General features: G+C 34.5%; 2 protein-coding genes across 4 annotated transcripts; one reads left to right on the top strand and one right to left on the bottom strand.

Annotated features, from left to right (window-relative positions):
* The first annotated feature begins 1,012 nt into the window (after positions 1–1,012).
* Positions 1,013–4,727, top strand: LOC128189090 (uncharacterized). Its single transcript, XM_052860550.1, has 3 exons — positions 1,013–1,171; positions 2,877–3,080; positions 4,183–4,727. Exons 1-3 carry the CDS (start codon positions 1,152–1,154, stop codon positions 4,409–4,411), a joined length of 453 nt encoding a protein of 150 aa, XP_052716510.1. The 5' UTR covers positions 1,013–1,151; the 3' UTR covers positions 4,412–4,727.
* A 1,312-nt stretch (positions 4,728–6,039) lies between these two features.
* Positions 6,040–19,860, bottom strand: LOC128184544 (YEATS domain-containing protein 2-like). 3 transcript variants are annotated; one of them, XM_052854081.1, is made up of 18 exons: positions 19,747–19,784; positions 17,764–17,873; positions 17,385–17,482; positions 16,652–16,741; positions 15,435–15,587; positions 15,047–15,153; positions 14,543–14,704; positions 14,172–14,283; positions 13,795–13,839; positions 11,127–13,462; positions 10,925–11,001; positions 10,425–10,504; positions 9,704–9,839; positions 9,113–9,283; positions 8,640–8,755; positions 8,275–8,349; positions 7,930–7,994; positions 6,040–6,880 (listed from the first exon to the last, which is right to left on the bottom strand). In XM_052854081.1, the coding sequence occupies exons 1-18, from the start codon at positions 19,767–19,769 to the stop codon at positions 6,772–6,774; spliced, it is 4,065 nt and encodes a 1,354-aa protein (XP_052710041.1). In that variant the 5' UTR covers positions 19,770–19,784; the 3' UTR covers positions 6,040–6,771. The 3 variants fall into 3 exon arrangements, with proteins under 3 accessions (XP_052710041.1, XP_052710050.1, XP_052710057.1); XM_052854090.1 differs by lacking the exon at positions 19,747–19,784 and adding an exon at positions 19,811–19,860 and having other exon boundaries at positions 6,041–6,880; XM_052854097.1 differs by lacking the exon at positions 19,747–19,784 and adding an exon at positions 19,811–19,853 and having other exon boundaries at positions 6,041–6,880; positions 17,764–17,858.
* Positions 19,861–22,312: the final 2,452 nt, after the last annotated feature.

The raw sequence follows: 22,312 nt of genomic DNA, 5'->3' as shown, positions 1-22,312 counted from the left end.
ATTTTCTCTTACAGAGGAAATGCTGATAGTAGTTTAATTTTCAACGGAGGGGGGGGGGGGGGGATTTTACTTTTCAGATATAGCCTAATATTTAAAGCGAAATCACAATATCTTTACCATGCAAGTCGAATTACGTCGATTTAATTGTTGCCGTATGAATTTTCGGTGTATTTTGATATAATCATTATATTGATACAAAGCGGTAGCTAGTACATGTATAGCGTTGAATCAATATACAGTTAACTTTTTTGCAACATTGAACTTAAATTTAGATCGAACAGGTTTCTATAATGGACAAAAAGTTAAATTTACAATGAAAATGTATCGGATAAATGAACTTCAATAGTCTGGTAATCAATTGATACAAGGAACTTAATTACTTACACTGATTTGGAATGAACAGGTAAAACTTAATAACCACGGCCTTGACTTACGATGGACAGGTAACTTATAACATGAACTTTAATTGACAATTTCCTTTTCATAAAAATCGATGATTTTAATAAGAATTATGGTAGATTTCTTTCTGTACTCTAAATGGTTTTACCAAACAATAAGCCCAATGTACACGTTGATCGAGTTCAAACTGTTGTTCACGCTTTGATATAATTATTTACTAATGAACACTGATAAAAAAAAAAGTCAAAAACAGTTACATGTATATTTCATATATTTAATTCATTACTCTGTATATTATTTATCATTTTTGCAAATATTTTGTACAAATACTTGCATTTTCAAATAAGGTTCAAAACAATTAAAATTCGTTTTAGGTCAGTGTCGAGATAAAATCTCCGCACATTGCTGAGGGTGAAAAAGATTATATCGTGGGCGACACGGCATCTTTTGTGCGACAAATACCAGACTTTCAAATCCCCGTCCATTGTGGTCAAAATTAATAGCAAGCAGCTATTGTTGTTTCCATATTTATTTCAATATGTCACCATGAACTGCGAAACAGCGATAAAAAAAATTCATTCACCACAGTGACTCAGTCACACAAACATGAAACATCCCCGTCCCAAACGCATGCGCAATGCGGCCGAGCTTACCTTTAAGGGCAAAAATAAAGATTTTGTCGTAAAAGTGCTACCGATTAAATTACGGCTGTTACATAAATGGGAAACAGTTTGTAAGGAATCACAGAAGTAATGGCATCCAGAAAACTTCCGTAAGTAAACATTTGCTTGTATCATTTGATGTCTACAAATATTAAAATCTATTCAGTCAATGGGCTTCAGTTTTCCTGTTGAGAGAAAAAAAGGATATGTTGGTATAAAGAATATTTTTAATCCCTAATACGTTCAAATATCAAAAGACGTTTCTTTAAATGTAAGGATTACATCCATCTATAGGCCGATCAAGTCTAGAATGACATCTATATTTATCTTTCTTAAACATGTACAGTACATGACCCAAGTCTAATCGTCACGTAATGTGTGTATCTTATGCAGGGTTTTGTTTTCTCGTCCTAATTAAGATTTCATTATGATGGTAAATTTTTGAACATTGGTTCTATTTTCAAATGAATTAATATCTAAGAAGGGAAGATTGGGTCATAATACAATGTTGGGAAAGATAAATATTATATGTACATGTACATATATCTATACATGCATGCTGTGCGATGTTTACATACATCGTGTACATGTACTATAGCTGTCACGATGGCGCGAGAGGTGAAGCGGAACTTTGATAAGATAGACACCGCAGATTTGTAAACAATGTCCTTAATTCAACATTCCATCTGCATTCTTCATTCACCGGCTGTCAGGCGAAAAAAAATATCATTTGTTTAATTTACTCCGCTTTTATATATTCATTATATAAATTTATATTGATTTTCAGATGATATGGATAACTCATCGTTTAAAAAAAATGGTATATGCTGCAAGAGATATAATTTAGCATAATTCCTTTCATGACTACATCAAAAACTCCCTGAAATTTTAGTTTAAATATAACACGCCCTGCAAAATATGTTTAAAACACGTTTAAAAGAATTGAATAGACGAATAATATCCATAAGAGCTTATTCATGTGGAAATATTTTACATGACATGCACGATAAATGAAGTAATAATAAAGGTGCCACGATATTGCTCATATTGATTTTACCCAGGTAAACTACTTTATAACACATAGTTTGACAAGGAAATTGAAAAACAAATATGTGCACTAAATCTTTACGTTTAAATACCTGCACCTAAATCTGTGTAAACTTTTGGGAAAAAATACTTAAAAAAATTACACCCACTAAAGAAAAGTGTTGTTTTCCTTATTTTCACTTTCGTTAATTTAGAGGCCTTGGTATCCAGGACGAGGCCTGCGATATCAAAGTATACGTATGCTGATCAAAGTATCCAGGTTTTTTTTCTTCAAAGTACAGTCTATAAAACACGTCTGACCAGTCTTTTAATTCCTCCGAATAGATACATATGTACAAGGCTTCCACAATCGAGGCTTATATACACGTTTCTTTTTAAGGTTCATAAGTTACACACGAGGAATTAAAACATAATTTCGTCTTCTTCTTTTTAAATGAGAACATGTTTAAAATTTATAGGCAGTAGACGTTATAAATGCCTAGCACATTAAGTCTTTCTATTTTGAGACAAAAAAACTTAATCTTTAATTTGAAATCAAAATATCATAATGTAAAGTGGACAACGGAATTTCTCCATATTTTTGCACACTGATACACAGCATTTAGAATGGAATGTCAAGATGCATTAACAGGGGGGGAGTTTTAAGTATATCATTTACGCCTCGGTATATATTATTTATTCTAAAAACATCCCAGGCCTTCATTGTAATGAGACACTCTAAACCATCATCACATCTATCTATATGTACGTCTTCATTATATTCCACAGGCCGGAGGCTCAGAAAATTTTCGACAAATATTGTCACAACTTCGTCATGAGACTGAAAAAAGAGGATGCCATTAAAATGTTCACCTCGGACTTCAAACTGAGCGAGAAGCAGGCCGAACTGATGTTCGACATTTACGATATCGACAAAAATGGCCAACTCAGCCAGTGGGAATTTAAACAGTTCTACACAAATCTCGGAGAATTGTAAGTTCAACGGTCCACCACGTTATACCAGAAACTGAGGCACGACAAAAATGTTTGTAAATACCAAACCAGTCACCTTTAGTTTCTTATGTCAAATAGGGTCAAACAAGTCGAACGAAGGTCATTCATCCCATTGAATATAGAGGGAAATGTCAAACAGAGAGTAAAATATTTATTCCTGTATTTTTATAATACTGCCGTCACTTGCAACGAATAAAGGTTGATGTTTTTTTATAAATAGTTAACTTCATTTGAGTAAGGAGGGGGTGTTTTACAGCACTCATTTCAGTTTCAGTTTATATCAACAGGTACAGATGGTAATCGACGTTCAACAATAACATTTCAGGCACGTAGCATCAGGGGGGGGCCAGGGGGGGCCTGGCCCCCCCACTTTTTCTCGCAGCAACGAATTTTTTTGAAATTTACATATAAAAAAATGAATAATAATGGAGTTTGGAAGTTAGTAAAAAATTGATATGGAAATTAGGAAATGAGTAGTCAAATTGAAGGTACTCCCCCCCCCCCCCCCCCCCCCCCCCCCCCCCCCCACGGATTAGGATTTTGAAGATTTTTGGAAACTTTAAATTTCCCTTATTTATTTTTTTTTTTTGCTTGTCAAGATTTTTTGGATGGGTCTGGCCCCCCCACTTTCAAAAACGATGCTACGTGCCTGCATTTATATTGATACACAGAACAGCTTATTGTGAAAGGGTAGATTAACAAACTTGAAAAATAGTTAAGCCTTAAATGATAGGGAGGGGTTGACTTGTATATACATTATATGTGGAATGATATGCTCTCTAGGCGCATTAAAAGTCACATACTATCAATAAAGTTTAATGTGACACCAGGCTAAAACCACCATATTGCAGTCACCTGAGCTATAAAATGTAAGACCTATTTACGAGTCATTGCGCCCTAGGTAACGATCGCACAGACAGTATAATGTGCATTAATTGTTGTATTCTTGTCCATCAAATAGGAAATGCGATCCATTTCTAGATCGGTGTTTAAACAATATCTTCAACATTTTGGCGTGTAATGTATTGATAATTATTTTATATTTATTTTTTTCAAATATTTTAACGCCTCTTTTTAACAGTGCGCCCGACCTTTTTGAGGCATTTGAAAAACTCAAGTCTGGAAGCAATGAAGAGGGGGAATTCGAAAAAGCATGGGACGTGCTAAAAACCGTAAAGAACGCCAGCGGAGAGGTTACCAAAGACGCGGATTTAGAAAGTTTAATCAAAGCAGCAGTCGGAGAAGAGAAAAAAATGGACTTTGGAAAATTTATGAATTTGTTTAGTAGAATCAAACAAAGCAGATCATGATTCACAACTGAAGAAAAAAAAATGTGCTTACATATAAAAAAAAAAAAAGAGACTATATATTAAATTATTTTTATAAGAAACAGTTACATGTTGTAATGATCATTTGTTTCTGGACAAGAAACGCTTCATAAATTTCCTCATACATTCAAGGTTTAGTGAGACAGCTTCGCCATTTTATGCAATCAGCAGTTTCCATTTATCGAGTTCCTCTCGCTAAAACAAGGGCGTGTGTTTTATATAGGCTCTTGGTTATCCTTTTGTGATTTTCAAATGAATTTTTTTTTGTTATTTCTGAAATAAAGTTTTTTAAAACCTGTTTTTACACAAAAGAGTCTGTTCTTTTGACGGGATTGGTGTGGGTTGGTGATATTAAACCACATCTTCCTCCCTCTTCTGCTGTCCTCTATGGCTATCCGGTGTGACCGTGATTTGAAATTCTACGGGTACTCTAGCTATAATAAAGGAATTTGGGTAAAACAATTCCTTCCTGGTCATAATTCCACTTAGCATACCAGATGTTTGCTCTCTAAAATTAGTCGACAATCACTGAATTTAAAACAGAATCAGATAATCACTATCAAAGGTGTAATGCATGTCAAAGAATCCTATAATAACCTAAGCCAACCCCTACATTAGTCAAACTTTATACATGTGTACTTTGATTCATTCGTTTCCTAGTCCCCCTCGCCCTAACCCTTCTTAAACGTGTTTATACCCCGACATGACAACTCCAACTAGTGAACACATTACTCATTTCATCAGAGAATATATTCACCATTCTTTGGGTAAATATATGCCTCTCAAGTTGTCATATCTAACATTCTTTAAATAGCGTAAAGTAATTCAATCCTAATTAAACAAAACCACGCAATGAAAATGATATTTAATTTCTTTTTCATTTAAGAAGGAGAGAAAGATAATAAAGGATTCAGTCTTGTCACATACTCTCAAACACAGCTAGATTCGCTTCAACATAACAATTTTAGGACATTAGAATAATTTTTCATATTTCAACGTCCGGTTTTAAAAAGGGGAAGGGTATCATTATATGCTCACGGAAAATGCAAAATATCAAAACATATAACCTATAGTCTAAGCCCCCCCCCCCCCCCCAAAAAAAAATTAAATTAAAATTAATTAAAAATTCTACATTTTTTGAAATTTTGAAAACAAAGTTTAAACATATTTGAAGAGAATTTTGAGTAAGCCTATTACGTGTACAAACTTTTGAAAACTATATTCTTATAAGGAAAGTGTGTGTTTCAGGAAAGTTGAATGATCAGGCATACGTTTATCAATTTAATAATGGGGTTCAGACAGCAGCCAATCTATCTGTATGCTGGCTGCAGAAGTACAGTAGAAAAAAAAATCTATGTAAGAATTAAATTTACAAGTAACTCTGGATGAACCTCTCACTTATTTCATTCAAAATGTCTTACTTATTTGATCTTTCAAATTATTCTATATACTTTTCAGTGATGTTATTTTAAATCAAGAGAATAAATAAACTGTTATCATTGATGTCCGCTCAGTTTACAAGGTTATATTTATCCACCAAATAGGCCTATGTCTTAATTCAATATCAATCATTTTAAAAAAAATTCTAAAAAGTAGTATTGTATCAAGGAATAATAATGCCTGTTCAGTTCTGATAAATTTTATTTACTACTTGGTGAAGTCAAATTTGATAACAATGTACATGTTTGATCAATAAACACATAAATATAAAATCTATATAAATACATGTAACAGTATTTCAATAGCTATTACAAAGTATTTTCGTTTTATATTTCGATAATTCTAATCATCAACATATTTTTTGTGGTTTCATTTCAATAAAAAAGGTATTTTTTAACATCAAAAAAATTTCTGCTCCTGTAAATTTGGGCACTTTAACAATACTTATATATTACCTATTCAATAAGAATTTGTATCAAATTACAGGAAAACTTTCAAAAAATTATTTTTACTGCAAACAAAAGCAAAATCTTGTATATTACCTGTCCAACAGGAAATTAATTCATAATAATTCCTACAGTGTAATAATTCAATTTTTGCAAAAAATATTGACTTTTATAATACCGGTACATGTAATAAATACTAAGGTAAAAATCGGTATATAATGCTCATAGATGAATGTTTGCAAAGCAAAACGAATACCGGTAAATGTTTTCCTAATAATAAACCCGACTCCTTTTTCAAAACACTGCACAACAAAATGTGCTATATCTAGGTCAACCTTTCAAAAAATAAAGATTTCATAAACCATTCTTTGATCATGCTCAGCAATTTATACAGGTAACAACAGTTTTCTATAACCTCTATAACACAACGAGCGTACGTCACTGGCCTTTCCTGTGTCATCTGGTGACGTCCTTTATACCAAGACGTTTGTTCGTTAGGAAGTCGGCCTGTGGTAGTCTAGACAGGGCCCTATAAACATCCACCACCCCGATTCCATCTGGATACCTACAATACCAAGTTCTTAAATTAAAGGTACAACAACACTCTCACAAGAGAGATAACTCTCAGTGCAATTAGTAACTATCATCTTACTACACAGTGTCAAGCTAAACATCCTCTATACACTTATGAAAAATATTCTACTGACTTTTAAAATTAAAATATCATTTATATATTTTCATAGTTATTAAAGAAAAAAGATAATAGTTGATGGGTTTTCACTATCATCAGTTAATTTTATTTTTTTCATTCTGAGTAAACGTAATCCTTAATAGAGAGAGATATGATAAATTTTATTTATTTTAATATCATTACTTATTAGGTTTGTTATTGACTGTCTACAGAAATATGTTGGGTTGTTTAAGTCAACAGAAGGAAAAGCCTCGTTTTCTATGTAGTTAACAATGCATCTTGCCTTCTGTGTACATGTACTTCATAATCCAACATATTTCTGTAGACCCTCAGTAACATTTTTGTAGAGGACCCAAAGTTTTTGGAGATTAATAAAATGAAGAAAGAAATAAAATGAAAAATGTTGTTATAGACATCTACATGTACTACTGACTATTAAACGACTCAAAAAATATAGAGACAATGATGTGTTTGATGATGAGTTTTATCCAATGAAATAGCCACATTTTAGTCTTTGGCAAAATTATATAATATAAACCCCATCACGATACTAATACTGTAACTTCAATTGTGTAAGTACAATGCATGTGATATTTAAGTTCCATTATATATCCTTAAATTGCAATTATCAAGAACATGTACTGTTTTAGAAATTCTACTTTCATTTATGTAAGTAAATACAGAATATGGAACCTATTTTCATTTGTGTCAGTCATTTTTTTTTTATTAATAAAAAAACCAACAGCAAGCAATACTGGATATAATTTCTGCGTATTGCTGTTTTTGCGATGAGAAAGGGATTGTGAAATAAAACAAAAATTAGATCATTGCAGAAATTGGTATACGGTAGGTAAACAATATTTTTCCTCAGAACTTAACTCTTGGCAGTGTCACACAGACAGGAGTTAGTGCTCTTGACTTACCTGCCCATGTTAACTTTGATGGAGAATGTCTCTGTCATTATGTCCTCCACGAAGCTCAGCATTGTCTGCCGTAGACAGAACAAGAATTAATTAGTCTAGACATTGTGTCAAATTAATAATAAAGCATTTATTCTAAATTACAGTTGTTCAAAGAAAGAAGCACTCATATACCTAAATATCCTGCTAACACACATGCTAGTTCATTATATCTTACAAAAAATGATGCATCAAGAGTCCCACTGTCTATGATAATATGCAAAATACATGTACATGTACATTGGAATTTGCTTACACTTTATATATTTCCATGACCAAAGGATTCGAAATTAGATATTGATAACTTACCTTAAATATCATTTCTTCTGAAACTGACCCATGGACATCATCCACCACAGGAGCAGGATCAAATTTAACTCCAATCTAAAATAGTTCCATACAGTTTATACACCATCTTATATTCTTCTGATGAAGAGTCAAATAATCATCAGTTATGTGTAAAACTTTAACTTTCTTTAGTGTATAGAGAATTTCACAAAAATAAAAAGGATACACATATCTTAACTGCAATTTCGCTATAAAATAATTACACAAAACTTAATTGCAGCTTTGCTATACAAATTCATTTTATGAAGAGAATGAAATAGTGGATATACAAGTAAAATTTAGCAAAGTAAATACTACAACCTAAACCCCTTATTGATAAGATTTACCTTTTGAGTAAGATCATGCACAAACTGAGCTTCATCAGAGGGGGGAAGCATCACTGGGTTGTCAGGGGGCTCTTTCTCCACCTTGGGTTCCTCTTTGATTTTCCGAACGGGGGGTTCTGAAGTGAGAGATAAATGCATCTGTTATGTTACAATCCCATAACAGCACTGATATGTTGTTTGAAATTTATTTGGAATGTGTGTAAACCTGAAGGTATCAGATAGATAAAATTTACATTAAAATCAAAAAAAAAAAAAAAATGATCTGTTTCTCTGACACCTCTGCATCGATACATATATCATTTGTACGACAAGTAATAAAAAACTTTGAGAATTTAATATATCTGATTTTCTTCATATTTCATTGAAAATATTGTTATGAAATGTCCTTAAAAGATTTCATATCTAAAATTCCTTTCATTTACTAGATCTTGACCACAATTCGAGATGAGACAAGCATTATATCCCGGCACTACCTGTGGACACTATATCCACCTCATCGTCGGAGCAGCTCTCTCTCTGTAACTTCCTGTTGATCTGATCCACCGTGGACACCGTGTCATAGCTGTCCGTGGCCGAAGAGAATCCATTTCCTGTCCGTATATCCTTAAGCGGAAAATCTACCCCTGTCGGATGAAGTGTCTTCTCTGAAATCAAAGAATACCCAATTAAATAACTAACATAATGCACTTAACAGATATCATAATAACTGAACCTTATTTCTCTTCTGAAATGAATTTATCATTCTGAGTTTGAATAAAAATTTTCCAGCATTTTAACATTAGTTTCATTTTCATATTGAGCCAGGGGCTTTACTCTGTGCATGTACTACTATGATCCAAGAATTAAAGTGTCACTTTTCAATTTTCAATGAAACAATATCTACAACAGTCATTTTATTTAACTCCTACAGAAAAAAGCATTAGTCCACAACAATTAAAACCTGTGAGCAAACGTTTACATTTGATTGCAAGTCTCAAAACATTTATGACAAATATATAATGCTTAGTTTACAGTTTAATGTCTGATGATAACTTACGTATCATGATCAAGTATAATATACTTGCCGAGATAATGTGGACTATAAGCATGCAGACGGCTCCAGCAAACTATTTGCTTTACAGTCCACAACTGGTTCCCTTTAAACTGGTTTCCATTCAACAGATTCTTCAAATATTTCTGACATGCTACTGCTCTTTGCCACTACAATTCAGAAACACTGTCAGTATGATGATGTCAGAGATAACACTGTCAGTATGACAATGCCAGTGATAACACTGTCAGTGATAATACTGTCAGTATGACGATGTCAGTGATAACACTGTCAGTATGGCGATGTCTGGGATAACACTGTCAATATGACGATGTCAGTGATAACACTGTCAATATGACGATGTCATTGTTAACACTGTCAGTATGACAATGCCAGTGATAACACTGTCAGTGATAACACTGTCAGTATGGTGATGTCAGTGATAACTCTGTCAGTATGATGATGTCAGTGATAACACTGTCAGTATGACGATATCAGTGATAACACTGTCAGCATGACGATTTCAGTGATAACAATGTCAGTATGACAATGTCGGTGATATCTTATCATTGTTGTTCTAACTAGTAATTTCAAGTCTCTCTGGGCTGCTTGAGGTTCCTGAGCCAATGTTGAGCTACATTTAACAACTGATACTTTCAACCAGCTGATGAATGCAAACTATCAGTTTCAAAATCAATACACTCTTTTCCAATCTCCAGAGAAGAAGGTGCCACTATCCCAAAATTTGTACTGACCTCAGAAGCTCTTCTCTTGCCAACATTCCAACCCAACCATTGCTCATTTGTGCGGGCACAATATGGATGCTGGTGAATATCTACAATATACAAGAAAGGTTTAATGCCAATAGAAACAATAAGCTACATGCTGACTGCCTATTTTAGAATAGAGATAATGTGTATCTTCATCTTGAATTTCATTTGTCAGGAATACTAGTATTTAACATTTGATTTACATGTGTATAATTAAAGGGTCAATTATGGTCAAGATTGCTACTGTGCATTCTGTTTGATTCACGATATTTCTTGAAATAGATATGAATCGTACATATACCATGATAAAAGAAACAAACTACATAAGAATCATTATTATTCTATTCATGAAGTATAAAGTGAACTATTTAACATTGCTGTATAATACCAGTAGTTGCATCATTTGATAGTCACAGAGCATTCGTAAACCTTAAATAGAGTGGGACTAATTACGCCTCTGTTGCTGTAGACTGGGCCACACTTACTTGCTGTAAAGGACACAATGGGATGCCTCTTAATGGCAGCGCGAATCAAAGACTGAACATCAGGGTAATTTTCAACTCTACAAAAAGACAACAACAAGATTAATTGTAACAAAGAACCAATTTGAACATGGTAACAGCACTTTAAAGCACAATATGTACAGTATTTTTTACAGTAAAAGAACAATTCATATTAAGAACCTACCGCAGAGGATCCACAGCTTTAACAGGCCCCAGGTCTTCCTCCTGATACCTCGACAAGCCCAGCATCTTCTCCTCCGGAGGTGTCTTCTTCTTCCACTTGTGAATTCTTTTTTCATCCTTTGAGTCCACTCTGACAGGTACCCCAAGCTTTCTCTCCATGTAGGACATCCTGGCCGCTGCCCTCATTTGGGCCTCCTTCTCTGCTGCTTGTTTCTTCAGAGTCTCTATCAGTGCAGCATTGGATGGCACTTCCACCTTTCTGACAGGAGGTTTACTAGCCTTTGGAGGGTCAACAGATTTGTTCACGGTCCCTGAATCAGACACAGGTAACTGTAGAAGCAAAGTCTGGGTTCCGATCTTGGCTATCACAGTCTTCATAGGTTCCTTGCTCCCTGTAGCAAACCCTGAGAGACTATCTCCTGGTCTTACTGTTTGTTGCTTTGCAGTATTTGCAGGAGCAGTTGCAAGGGTTGTGGCAGAAGAGCTGGGTACAGAGGAATATCTGACAGAGGAAGAAAGCATCACAGTCTCAGTACACTGAGCTGACACACTGTGGTTGATTGTTCTAGACGGATGAGCATTTACAGGCACTTTGCTGATGTCCTGATTAATAAGAATGACTGAGTGCATAGTTTTTGACGGTGCTGAAATAGGAATAGCTTGAGGAAGCATGCCCACTGAAGTCTGCTGTACCTTGACAGCCTGATCACCAGAGACGGAAGCATCTCCAGAGTTTTTTACTATTCTCATACCTCCATTGGAGTTGGAAGTATCCTTGGAAGGGACCACTGTTTTCTGAACTAAAATATTTTGGGAAGTGTTTTGACTTGCCAACACTTGTGCGGAAGTAGTGTTCACACCGGTCACCAAAGACACTTGTTTGACTGCGTTTCTATGAGCAGCAGATATATCCCCTTTTAGTAAAGAGGCTAGCTGACAAGTCTTGCTAGGAATTTTGTTTTCCAAATTCGAGTCAGATTTTTGGATGAGAGTCACAGTTTCCATTTGTTTGGAGACTTTGCTTTTACCAGCTGGCTGCACAGATTTCAATCCTTGACTTGTCACCTTAAGCTGGTTCTGAGAAATCTGTCCCTGTAAATGAAGTTGTAACTGACTTGGCTGCTGCACTTCTTTTTCATTTTTGTCCAGCGTTTTGATCGGCTGACCAGCTGTTAGTGCTGGCCTCGCTGGGCTGACCTCAGTTTTAATTAACAACACAGGACTAGGAAGTGATGAAGCTGGAGCTATATTGCTTTTTGTCACTGGCACTGAAGACCGAATGAGAAGTGGAGAATTTTGCATGGGAGGTTTCTGAAACACTGCTTTTGCTCCTAAAGACAGCTGAGAGGTTGCCTGACTCACAAGAATGGGCTGAACTGTTGTATTAGACGTAAGGGGTTTAGCAGGACTAGATGAGACAACTTTGGTGGGGTTTTCTGTTAGAATCACATTGCTTTGTTTCTGAGGAGTTGCCTTAGTAGGAGTTGTTTTGGGACTTGGAACAGTTCCCTTGGAAATTTGAGAATGAACTGATGGACTCGTTGTGGGAGTGCCAGGAACAGTTTTCAACAGATGATGAGGCACAAGAAATATATTTCCCTGGTTGTCTTTGCAGCGAATATACAAAGTCTGAGCAGGTGTGGCCAGTGACCCAGAAGGCAGGTGTGTGGGTGGTAGGGAAACCTGACCAACTGAAGAAGGCTGACCCCCTTGTGAAACAACACACTTCTGTGGAGATTTTGTGTTCTGAGAATTCACTTTGCCTGAATTAACAGGTATCACAGTACTTGAATTATCTTTCTGTATTCCTTTAACTGACTGCACAACCTGTGTCACTTTGCCTTGCGGGGCTTGGGAACTGTTTGCTAAAGAAGAAGGTGTGCTTTGAAGCAAAATTTTCTGCAGCTCTGAAGAATGCTTTGAGACAGTACCATCTGAACCACTGGAAGAACTGGTACCCTGACTCAATTTCTGCTTCAAGCCATTGATAGGGGTTCCAGTCTGTTCGCCCTCTGCTGCTCCTGTCTTATTTATGCTGCGAGAGGTCAAGGATCCTAGAGTTCCTAAGGTCAAGGTCATATTGGATTGTTTATTATTTGGGGAAAATTTGGAGACATCTGTTGAGTTACTCTGAGATGTACTGAGATTCTTATTTGGTGTCCTTGAATTTGTTGACTTTGGTGATAATTTTTCCTGCTTGATTTCTTTTTTTATTGGAGACATAAATTCTGGTATTGTTATGTTTGTCTCCATGTCTATCTGGTTGACAGGTGGTCCATTGAAAGTTTTCACCACTGGCTTTACTTCAATTTCTTTCTCCAATTCAACATCTATCACCTGAAAAAAACCCAACAATCTTTGTGTTACATAACATGAATCAATCATAGTTTCATAATTCTATCCTCTTTTCAGATGTTTAGAATTTGGTAGAGATTAACATGGTAGTTTCAGTAAAGAGGCTTTGATGAGCAAATCAATAATGAACTGCACTCAACAAAGGACAAATATATGGCCACCAAAGTGACTCAGGTTACTTTAAAGGCAATTACATTCAAATTCATGTAAAACATTGTATCTAGTAAATTGACAGTATTTATCAATGATAGGCTACATGAACACTGAATTAACTAAGTAAGAATTCACTGCATATTTTCTTCCTATAGTATTACCGTTTCAGATCCTAGTGTCTGTAGACCTGTGTACGTTCTGTCAAGCTGAAGAACATAAACAAAACTCAAATAAAACTATAAAATTTTACAGAGAGATTCATCATTTCATCTTTAATTAATCAGAGAAATGTTTTGATAATTTTATAACTTTGCATGAGTACAGTAAATTCATAATTGAATAGAAAAAATTAATATCAGTGTAAAATTGAGAGGAGCATTCCTCACAGACTTCAAAATCTCACTTTAATTTTTTCTAAAATATGTCAACTTTATGAAATAACATCAAAACTTTTGGTGCTCCTGATTTTATACTCTTGAACTTTGATGCAAAATGGTAGAATTATGGAATTAAAACAAGACGTCTACAGTTAAGTCACCTTCAGTTGGTGGATAACGTCCACTTTCTTGTTCCTCGAGTCCTTGAAGTACAGCTGAACTCTAACAGGGAATTCCCCCCACCCACGCCTGGTCAGGTGGAAAGGGGCCTGCCTGTAAAATCAAGGTCGGACAATAAAGACATCCTGTGTAGTTACTGAATTGTGTGGATGCCAATTTTCACTAACTGACAATGTCAATATGAAAGGCCAGCTCATTATAAATAATAAAAATTTAATAAGGACTTCATAACTGTTAAACCAAGAAAAAAAGGTAATATAAAGTGAATAAATGTAAGCTTATACATGTATATGAACTTCTATATAATATTTCAACAGGATTTAATAATGGAACAATAAACGTAAAAACTTACGAAACTTCCACCAAGTCATTGGGCCTGTAACTTGGGTGTAAGAAGAACCAGACTTTCTTCACAAAGTGGTCAACATTAGGTTCCCCTTTGGGACCCCGGACATAGACCATCCATTTGTGTGTAGACTGGTCATTTTCATCTCTTCTGTCTACTGGGATGTACCTGAGAAATCAATGTTAAAACCCAGTCAAAAAAAACATACAATGCTGCATTGGAAACTAAAAGCAGGATAAAGTACCCCGGTATTATAAATGTTATAAACAAGCTTTTATAAGCAGCTGAATTTAGCTCAAACTTTAATTTGTGAATCACTGATGTTGAAGTTCTTTGTTTGCACAAGTTCCCCTATTAGGACTTTAATACATTTATGTATATTGCATTTACATTCAGTGGTTAGCAACATTAACCAGTAAGTAAATGTACTTTCAACATCAAAAACACTTCTCTTGCACCTACATAGGAATGGTTTACAATAACTTTCAAACAGATGTTTCAAGAACTAACTTTGAAACATTTCCAATAACTATCCTCTTTTTAACTTTAAATCGATCTGATCGACTTGTTATTTCATTGAAAGATGGCTCCTCTTTGATAAAACTGGTTTCTTTTGTCTGAAAGAGAAGTAAAATAGTATCAAACAGTGTATATATATTTCACACAAAATGTACACGAAAAATATCTTTCGGTTCATTTGTCCATCCATCCATTAAATTTTCATGATGAAGGTTTATATATTAATGGGTGCTACAGATTCTTTTCTTTCGTCCATAGAGCACAATGAAATGTGAAATAGACACTAGACTCTGCCTTCTTACATTTTTTTAATTGTTAAAATCATGACACCTTTCATATGTTACAATTTTAAAATGACTTTTTTGGTTCACATCTGTACCTCTTTTTCTTCCAATGGCTCCTGTTTCATCATCAGTCTCTCTGTGGCGTCGATTTCCGTCTTTGGTTCCACTTTGATGATGGTATTGAGGGGGCGTTTACCCAGCGTGTCGCGGACCGTGGGGTGAATGGGAACAGCTTGCTGAGACTCACCCTGTTATTTCACAGTGAAAATCAATGTATCAATTTCTCTTTCCATTAAATATGGACGGCCCAATTTTCAAACTCAATGGTAAATCACATAGCTGTTAAATGACAACATAAAAACTTTTGTGATGATATACAGTAAAACATGCTTTTAACCAAGTGCCAGGGACCGGCAATTTTGCTTCATTATAAGCGTATTTCGTGATATCTGTCAATTTTACAACATGTAATAAATTCATGCATGGGGAATGAAAATCCCTTCGATGTAAGCGTCAATTCATTATAAGCCTGTTCGCTGTATCTTTTTAATTTTAATAAACAAAGTGCCGGATTGAATTTTTGTCATCCACACAAAAATTTGGCTTTTATCTAAGCTCTATTCACTAAGATCCTGCTCATAGAACACAGTGCGCAAAACTAACCGCTGATCATTTAGATGAAGATGTCAGAGGAAAAGAGATCGACACATGGGAGAAAGCGATCTTTAACAGATTCAGCCAGAAAACGACACAGGAGTCTGGTTGTTTTGAAATATATCCATGTTCTACTGTATTATGCTGTCATTTTAAATTCTCAATGTCAGTGGAATTACCAGTATGATGTCATAGTCCACTGGTTCGTTCTAGACAATTAATATGGAATTTTTAATCTCCAGATTTTAGAAAAATCAACATTTCTTGCAGAGGTGAAGGTATTGGTTATATCAAATAATTATTCTAGTAAAAACACATTGTTAAGACCTTTTTTTTATCAAGCTAAGGGTTCTCAAGATCATAGAGCATGATCACAAAATGAACATATATGCAATGACACCCTTCCTATTCAAAAATGGTCATAATCATAAACAATCTTAGATTTAATGAATTCATTACATGAACCTTTAAAGAACTTTTGACTACTAAATTGTAAGACATAATTGAACTACAAAGTTTGTAAAACAAAGAGATAATGAATAGCTAGACTTCTGGAATATAAATACTTATTTTGAACAAAATTTAGACACTTGACTTCATTTTATAATAAGATACACAGGTATGGTTAATGCAACATAAATCAATTTGACGTACATACCTTAACAAATTTTTGTTGGCTTGCTCCATAGTAATTGGCAATAATACAGGCCCGTAGTCTGTCGGCCATCATCTGGCTATGTCTCAGGCTCTGAAAGGTGTACAAAAAACAATTCTAAGCAATTCATCAACAAAAACATGTCTGAACAAAAATCAGTACATAGTGTGAATCTTGCATGATGATTTTTTAATTTCATTATTTGTAAAAACTTAAGTTGGTCACTTTTATTTGTTGTATGTGTCTAAAAAGAGACAATTTGTTTTTTGATTGAGGAAACCATATCAGCTAACAAGTCCTCAAGAGTTTTTTTCCTTTTAAAAATAAGTTTGAAACAGACAACAAGCATACAATATCAGACAGTAAATACTATTTTAGAAAATGTTTTGGATACACTTACCACAGTGTTGAGACTATGCAGTTCTTAGAAAGTCAGTATCTTAAACTTTATCTTACACATGGCGGCAACAAGAAGACTCAGGTAGCTAAATTATTTACTTTAGATTCCTGATTTAATGCAGATAATTAAAATATGTAGTTAATCTCGCGAATTTTTCAATCTAACTTTTATTTCTTGGACAGATGTAAACAACATAAAACTATTAGAAAATTTAGGCATTCGCTATTTTATGTTCTCGCAATTTGATAGAAAACGACTGAATCGTGGAATTAAGTACACACGTAAAATAAGGAATCTGCAGTATGTACAGTACAAATCCCTAGGTACTGCTCTCACCTGGTCAATACAGTCCAATTCCTTCTCTTTGTTCTTAAACTCTTGGTGGAATTGTTTCCTAACTATCATCTCAATTTTCTTCCTGGTAGACTCCTTGGCTGTAGTTCAGTTATGTTCAAATTATTATAAGAATTTTAGGAGAAAATACTAGTTTAAAAGTGGATAAAAAATATAGCTTGTGAATCCATTATCCATTCATGCTATACTTAATATTATGTCATTTCCATTTACAATAGTGAATAATAAAATATTCATTACAATAATTCCAAAATAGATTAAAAAAGGATCTGCTGCTAATTGCAACAATAATTTTTTTCAAGACAATCATGTTGAAAAATATTTTGGTGTCAATCAAAGAAGTGCAGTCCTATATGCATACCATCCTCTTCTAGAACTTTTTGCCTCTTAGTCTGGGCCTTTGTTACATCTTCATAATCAGGGTCTATATCTATGTGACTTCTTTTTGTGGCCATTCTAAGATTACAAAACCTACATAGAAAAAATTGAATACATTTGCATTCATAAATTCAGTTTGCTACGAATGTGAACAATCTTAGCCAGTGAGTTTCTCCATCATGACAACATTAAACATTTGTAGGCAGTGTCAAATACCCAGTAGCACAGTTAACTAAGTCAGGACAATATTGACATAACAGCAAAGAAGAAAAACTGGTCAGTATCTGGGTTATTGTTATTTGCATCACTGTTTTCTTTTATTGAAAACCAACGATTTTGCCCATGGTCAGTGAGCTAGTAAGAGTGGTTGTGATTTTCTTTTTTTTTTATGAAGACTTTTGGCTTGCATCACAGGCACTTTTTTGCAACAGATGTTTGCCTCAATGCTAAAAAATATTTAAATAACACATGGTATCTAACTCTAAATTTCATGGAGAACTGCCATATTTAATATTGTGGTCATGAAACACAACAAAAATTGTTTACTTCACTTCTCTTTTATGATGCTTGATTTACATAATCTATTCATTCAAGGGAGGCTTACGTTCAGGCTGCCTGAGAGGAGTATATTATGTCTGCTGGTGTAAAATGACTTTTTAAGTCAGTGAGCAATGTTTGAATGCTGTTTACACAGATAGGCGGTAACAAAAGCAGTAATGTCTTTTAATTTATTTTGTAGATAAATTCACAGAAGAAAATGGTTGTAAACATGAAGTTTGGAATTAGATACCTTGTATGCTTTATTACATACAGTGTATTACTTTATTTGGGATAACTTTTATTATAGAAACAAGCACATGCTGTGTGTTGAATGATGATTCCAATCCAACATGATCATTAGAATTCCTTACAAAAAATAATACATCATAGATCTTAATAATTTAAGTCAATGCAAATCCATGCATCTGTCACTTGTTCAAAACCAAACACCATGCACCTATAGCACTTGTTAAAAAGGACGAAGACAATCACTAGATTAAACTACATAGCTGGATTAATCTACATAGCTTTATGTACCTACCTGAAATAGGTTTATTTAGTAGCTACCTTTATGCAATGTTGCATTTTATGTAAAACCGACAAAAGTCCACAAGGAACTGTCAACTTATATTTGTACTGTGTAGTTTTATAAAAGTAACCCACAGCCAAACTACTTAAAACATTGCTGCTTTTGAACAATTTGAAGGAAAACATGCATTTTTATTGATTGAGTAACTGTATGACACCTTGAGTGCAATACGGCATGGAAAAGTGTTATTACTTAAATTCACACTGTGCTGAATTATTACCAATCAATCATCATGTTAACCAGAACTGTTCTTCTTTGAAATTCCATTCGAGAAGTAGCTGTTTGGAAACACATAAACAGCTATACATAGCCCCAAAACTTTCAGAACTTTGATTGCATTTGCACAAAGCGCAACATTTTAAGAGTGATTTTTATATGAATTGTTTTCAGATCAGTTCAATGTTGAAAATCATTGCTGCACCTGAGTGTGACTTTAAGTACAAATGCCCACTTAAGATAAAAGTATGAGTGAGTAGCTAAATAAACCTATCTTAGGTAAGTAAATAAAGTTATGTAGGTAAATGAAGCTATGTAGGTAAATATATACTAATATAGTGATTGTACTGGACCTGTAAACAGCCAAACTCACACACTTTTCACATTACCAATCGGCTCATTGTTTTAATTATTAAATATCAGTTACTATAGACATGTATTTATTGTGCATTTGATTTAATTACTTAATTTTTGAAGCAGAAATAAACGTATTCCTTCTGCGTGTGGCTCTATAATAGTATCAGGTAACGTTACTTGTCAATATTGGTTCGATTTAAAGCGCTTTTAGTTCACCCTGAACTGAAATCCAGTATTTGCGAAAAGTTAAACATGATTAATTACATCACTTCGACAAACAGTTGCATCAACTCATTGCATTTCTTAACAGAAACAGCAATATTCTCACGTTTATCATTTCTTTTTCATGGAGGCCGCCATCTTGCTCTGCGGTATGGTAAAGAACAAAACAGAAACAGCATGGAATGTTATTTTCCGCGAACATTGCAAAGTATGTCGTTTTGAAATTTCAAAGTGCTTTAATCATTTATCTAATATAAATTAGGTGATTTATTTTCCCACGAATTTATTTTCTGGATTTTTTTTTTATTGTAATGAACATGCAACTGTAATCATTTTTCAATGAACTGGCCATCTCCGCGGGAAAAATAGAAGGGTGGATCCAAGATACCAAGATTGGGGCACGCTCCTGAACTTATCAAGGCGACTATAAAAACACTTCATAGGCGTCGGAACCGTAGCCCCCCACTTTTTTTGCAAAGTTAGACCTAACCATTAGGTACACAGCATCATAGAGGGTTCAGCCCCCCCCCTCCCACTTTTTCTCGCAGCAAACATAATTGATCCTAAATTTACCTTGAAAAGATTGAAATATTGAGAAGTTGGAGTCATAGGTATACTATCCCCCCCCCCCCCCCCCCCATGGATTATATATATAATTAGGTATTTCAGGATTCGGGAAAAAAAGAAATTTTGGTAGGTAAAATTTTTTTACTCCCCCCCCCCCGGATTGGGATTTTCATGATTTTGGGAATAGTTTTTTTTGGTTTTGCTTGTCAAGATTTCTGAGGATTAGTCTAGCCCCCCACTTTCAATTTGCTTCCGACGCCACTGCACTTTGTTGTGATTATAAAGATAAAACTGTGAAACTGTGTTAAAGATATTTTTGTGAATTGGGCGTGTCGTGTATATCACAATTAATACGTAAACTACCTTTCCATAAGCCTGTTTAAAAGGTGCTACAATGTATACTATGGTTTATATATTTACGCGGACACTTAATCCCATATGGGGCAAGAGCAGAGATTTAATGGCCACACAAAGGCACGTAGCATCAGGCGGGGGCCGGGGGGGGGGGGAGATTAGAAATGAGAGAATTCGAAGTTATAAACTCCTCGCCAGCCCCCCCCCCCCCCCCCCCCCCCCCCGGATTAGGATTTTGAAGATTTTTAGAAACTGCCATTTCCCTCCTATTTTTTTTTTTGCTTGTCAAGATTTTTTGGATGATTATGCCCCCCCCCCCCCACACACACACACTTTCAAAATCGATGCTACGTGCCTGGTCACACACACGTACACGTATAAACCATTTTAAGTCAATTACAAACTATGTAACTTATAATTTCGCCTTTCATAAAGGTTCTTAGCCAATGACAGTCCTGAGCAAATCCAGAAAGTTACAGGGGGCTCCAGGGGGTTTGGGGGTCCAGGGGGCAAAACCCCCGGTAGCTTAAGGATTTTAGAGATTTTGTAGAGTAAAAAGAGTATTTCTTTTCGTGATTATACTTAAAAGTAATAAAATTATTTACAATTTTTAAAGATTTGAGGATTAAAGAGACCTGCAGTAATCCCATCAAAACCCTCTACCTTGCAGATATATATAAATTATTTCCTTTAATTTTTTTTTTTACGAATGACTGAACATTATTCAGTGACGGTGTAAATGGATTTAATAAAAAAAAAGATAACACTGCCAGCTTATATTATGATAAATATGGAAGAATAGTTAAAAACAAAATAGCTGGTATATCCAATACTAGTAATACTTAAAGGTGGACGAATGGTCACATTTGAACTATAATAGCGTAACTAAAATAGGGCTTTTATGCATTCTATTCGTTATAAATTACAGCATTGAAATCACGGATTTTCTTCATATTAAAGTTTTGAAATCAGTCGACTGTAGAGAAATCCCCCGGGTTTCCAAAAAGCTGATAATTATAAAACTCGCAAGTTATCATTTTTATGCCAGAAGGAGTATGCTTTAACTTTGTTTCGACAATTTTGGGGGAAGGGGGGCGGGTACCCCCCCCCCCCCTTGAATTCGCCACTGAAGGGATCATATGCTTCACGATTTATACCACTTCTAACTTTGAATAAAGTAACTTTATTCTGGTTTTTATACCTGTTCATGTATATCAACTACAATACAAACAAGCTTGTATAAATTTATGCAATTTAAGCCTGTTTTTTTCTCTCTTTCATTTATTTCACAAGCTAAGCATTCGCACTATTAAAAATACTCTTCAGTCCCATAATTTTGTTTAAACATTTCATTTTGATATCTCATGAATGAGGAAGAGGAATGTTTTATTGTCTAAATAAACTGGATTTTTTTTTTTTTTCAATTATTATGTATAATTTATGAATAGTTTTCTTGAGCATTTTAAATAAGTGACCATAAGTGAAAGCTCGAAGTATTTATTACATCAGAAAATTCAACGTAAAGTAAGCAAAAGCTCGGGTCTAGATTTTGCTTACAAATCATTTACACTAAAAATACCATACTTTAACGCAATAAATCATGATAAACAATATACATGTAAACTGAATCAAAAGGATCATAAATAGTTTCTTTTAAAAAAAGAAACCAAGATTTGAAAAAAAAATG

This window comes from Crassostrea angulata, chromosome 1 (genome assembly GCF_025612915.1).
Source record: "Crassostrea angulata isolate pt1a10 chromosome 1, ASM2561291v2, whole genome shotgun sequence".
Lineage (NCBI taxonomy): Eukaryota > Metazoa > Mollusca > Bivalvia > Ostreida > Ostreidae > Magallana > Magallana angulata.
Note: the sequence above shows the minus strand (reverse complement) of the source record. Positions and strands in the feature narration are given on the sequence as shown.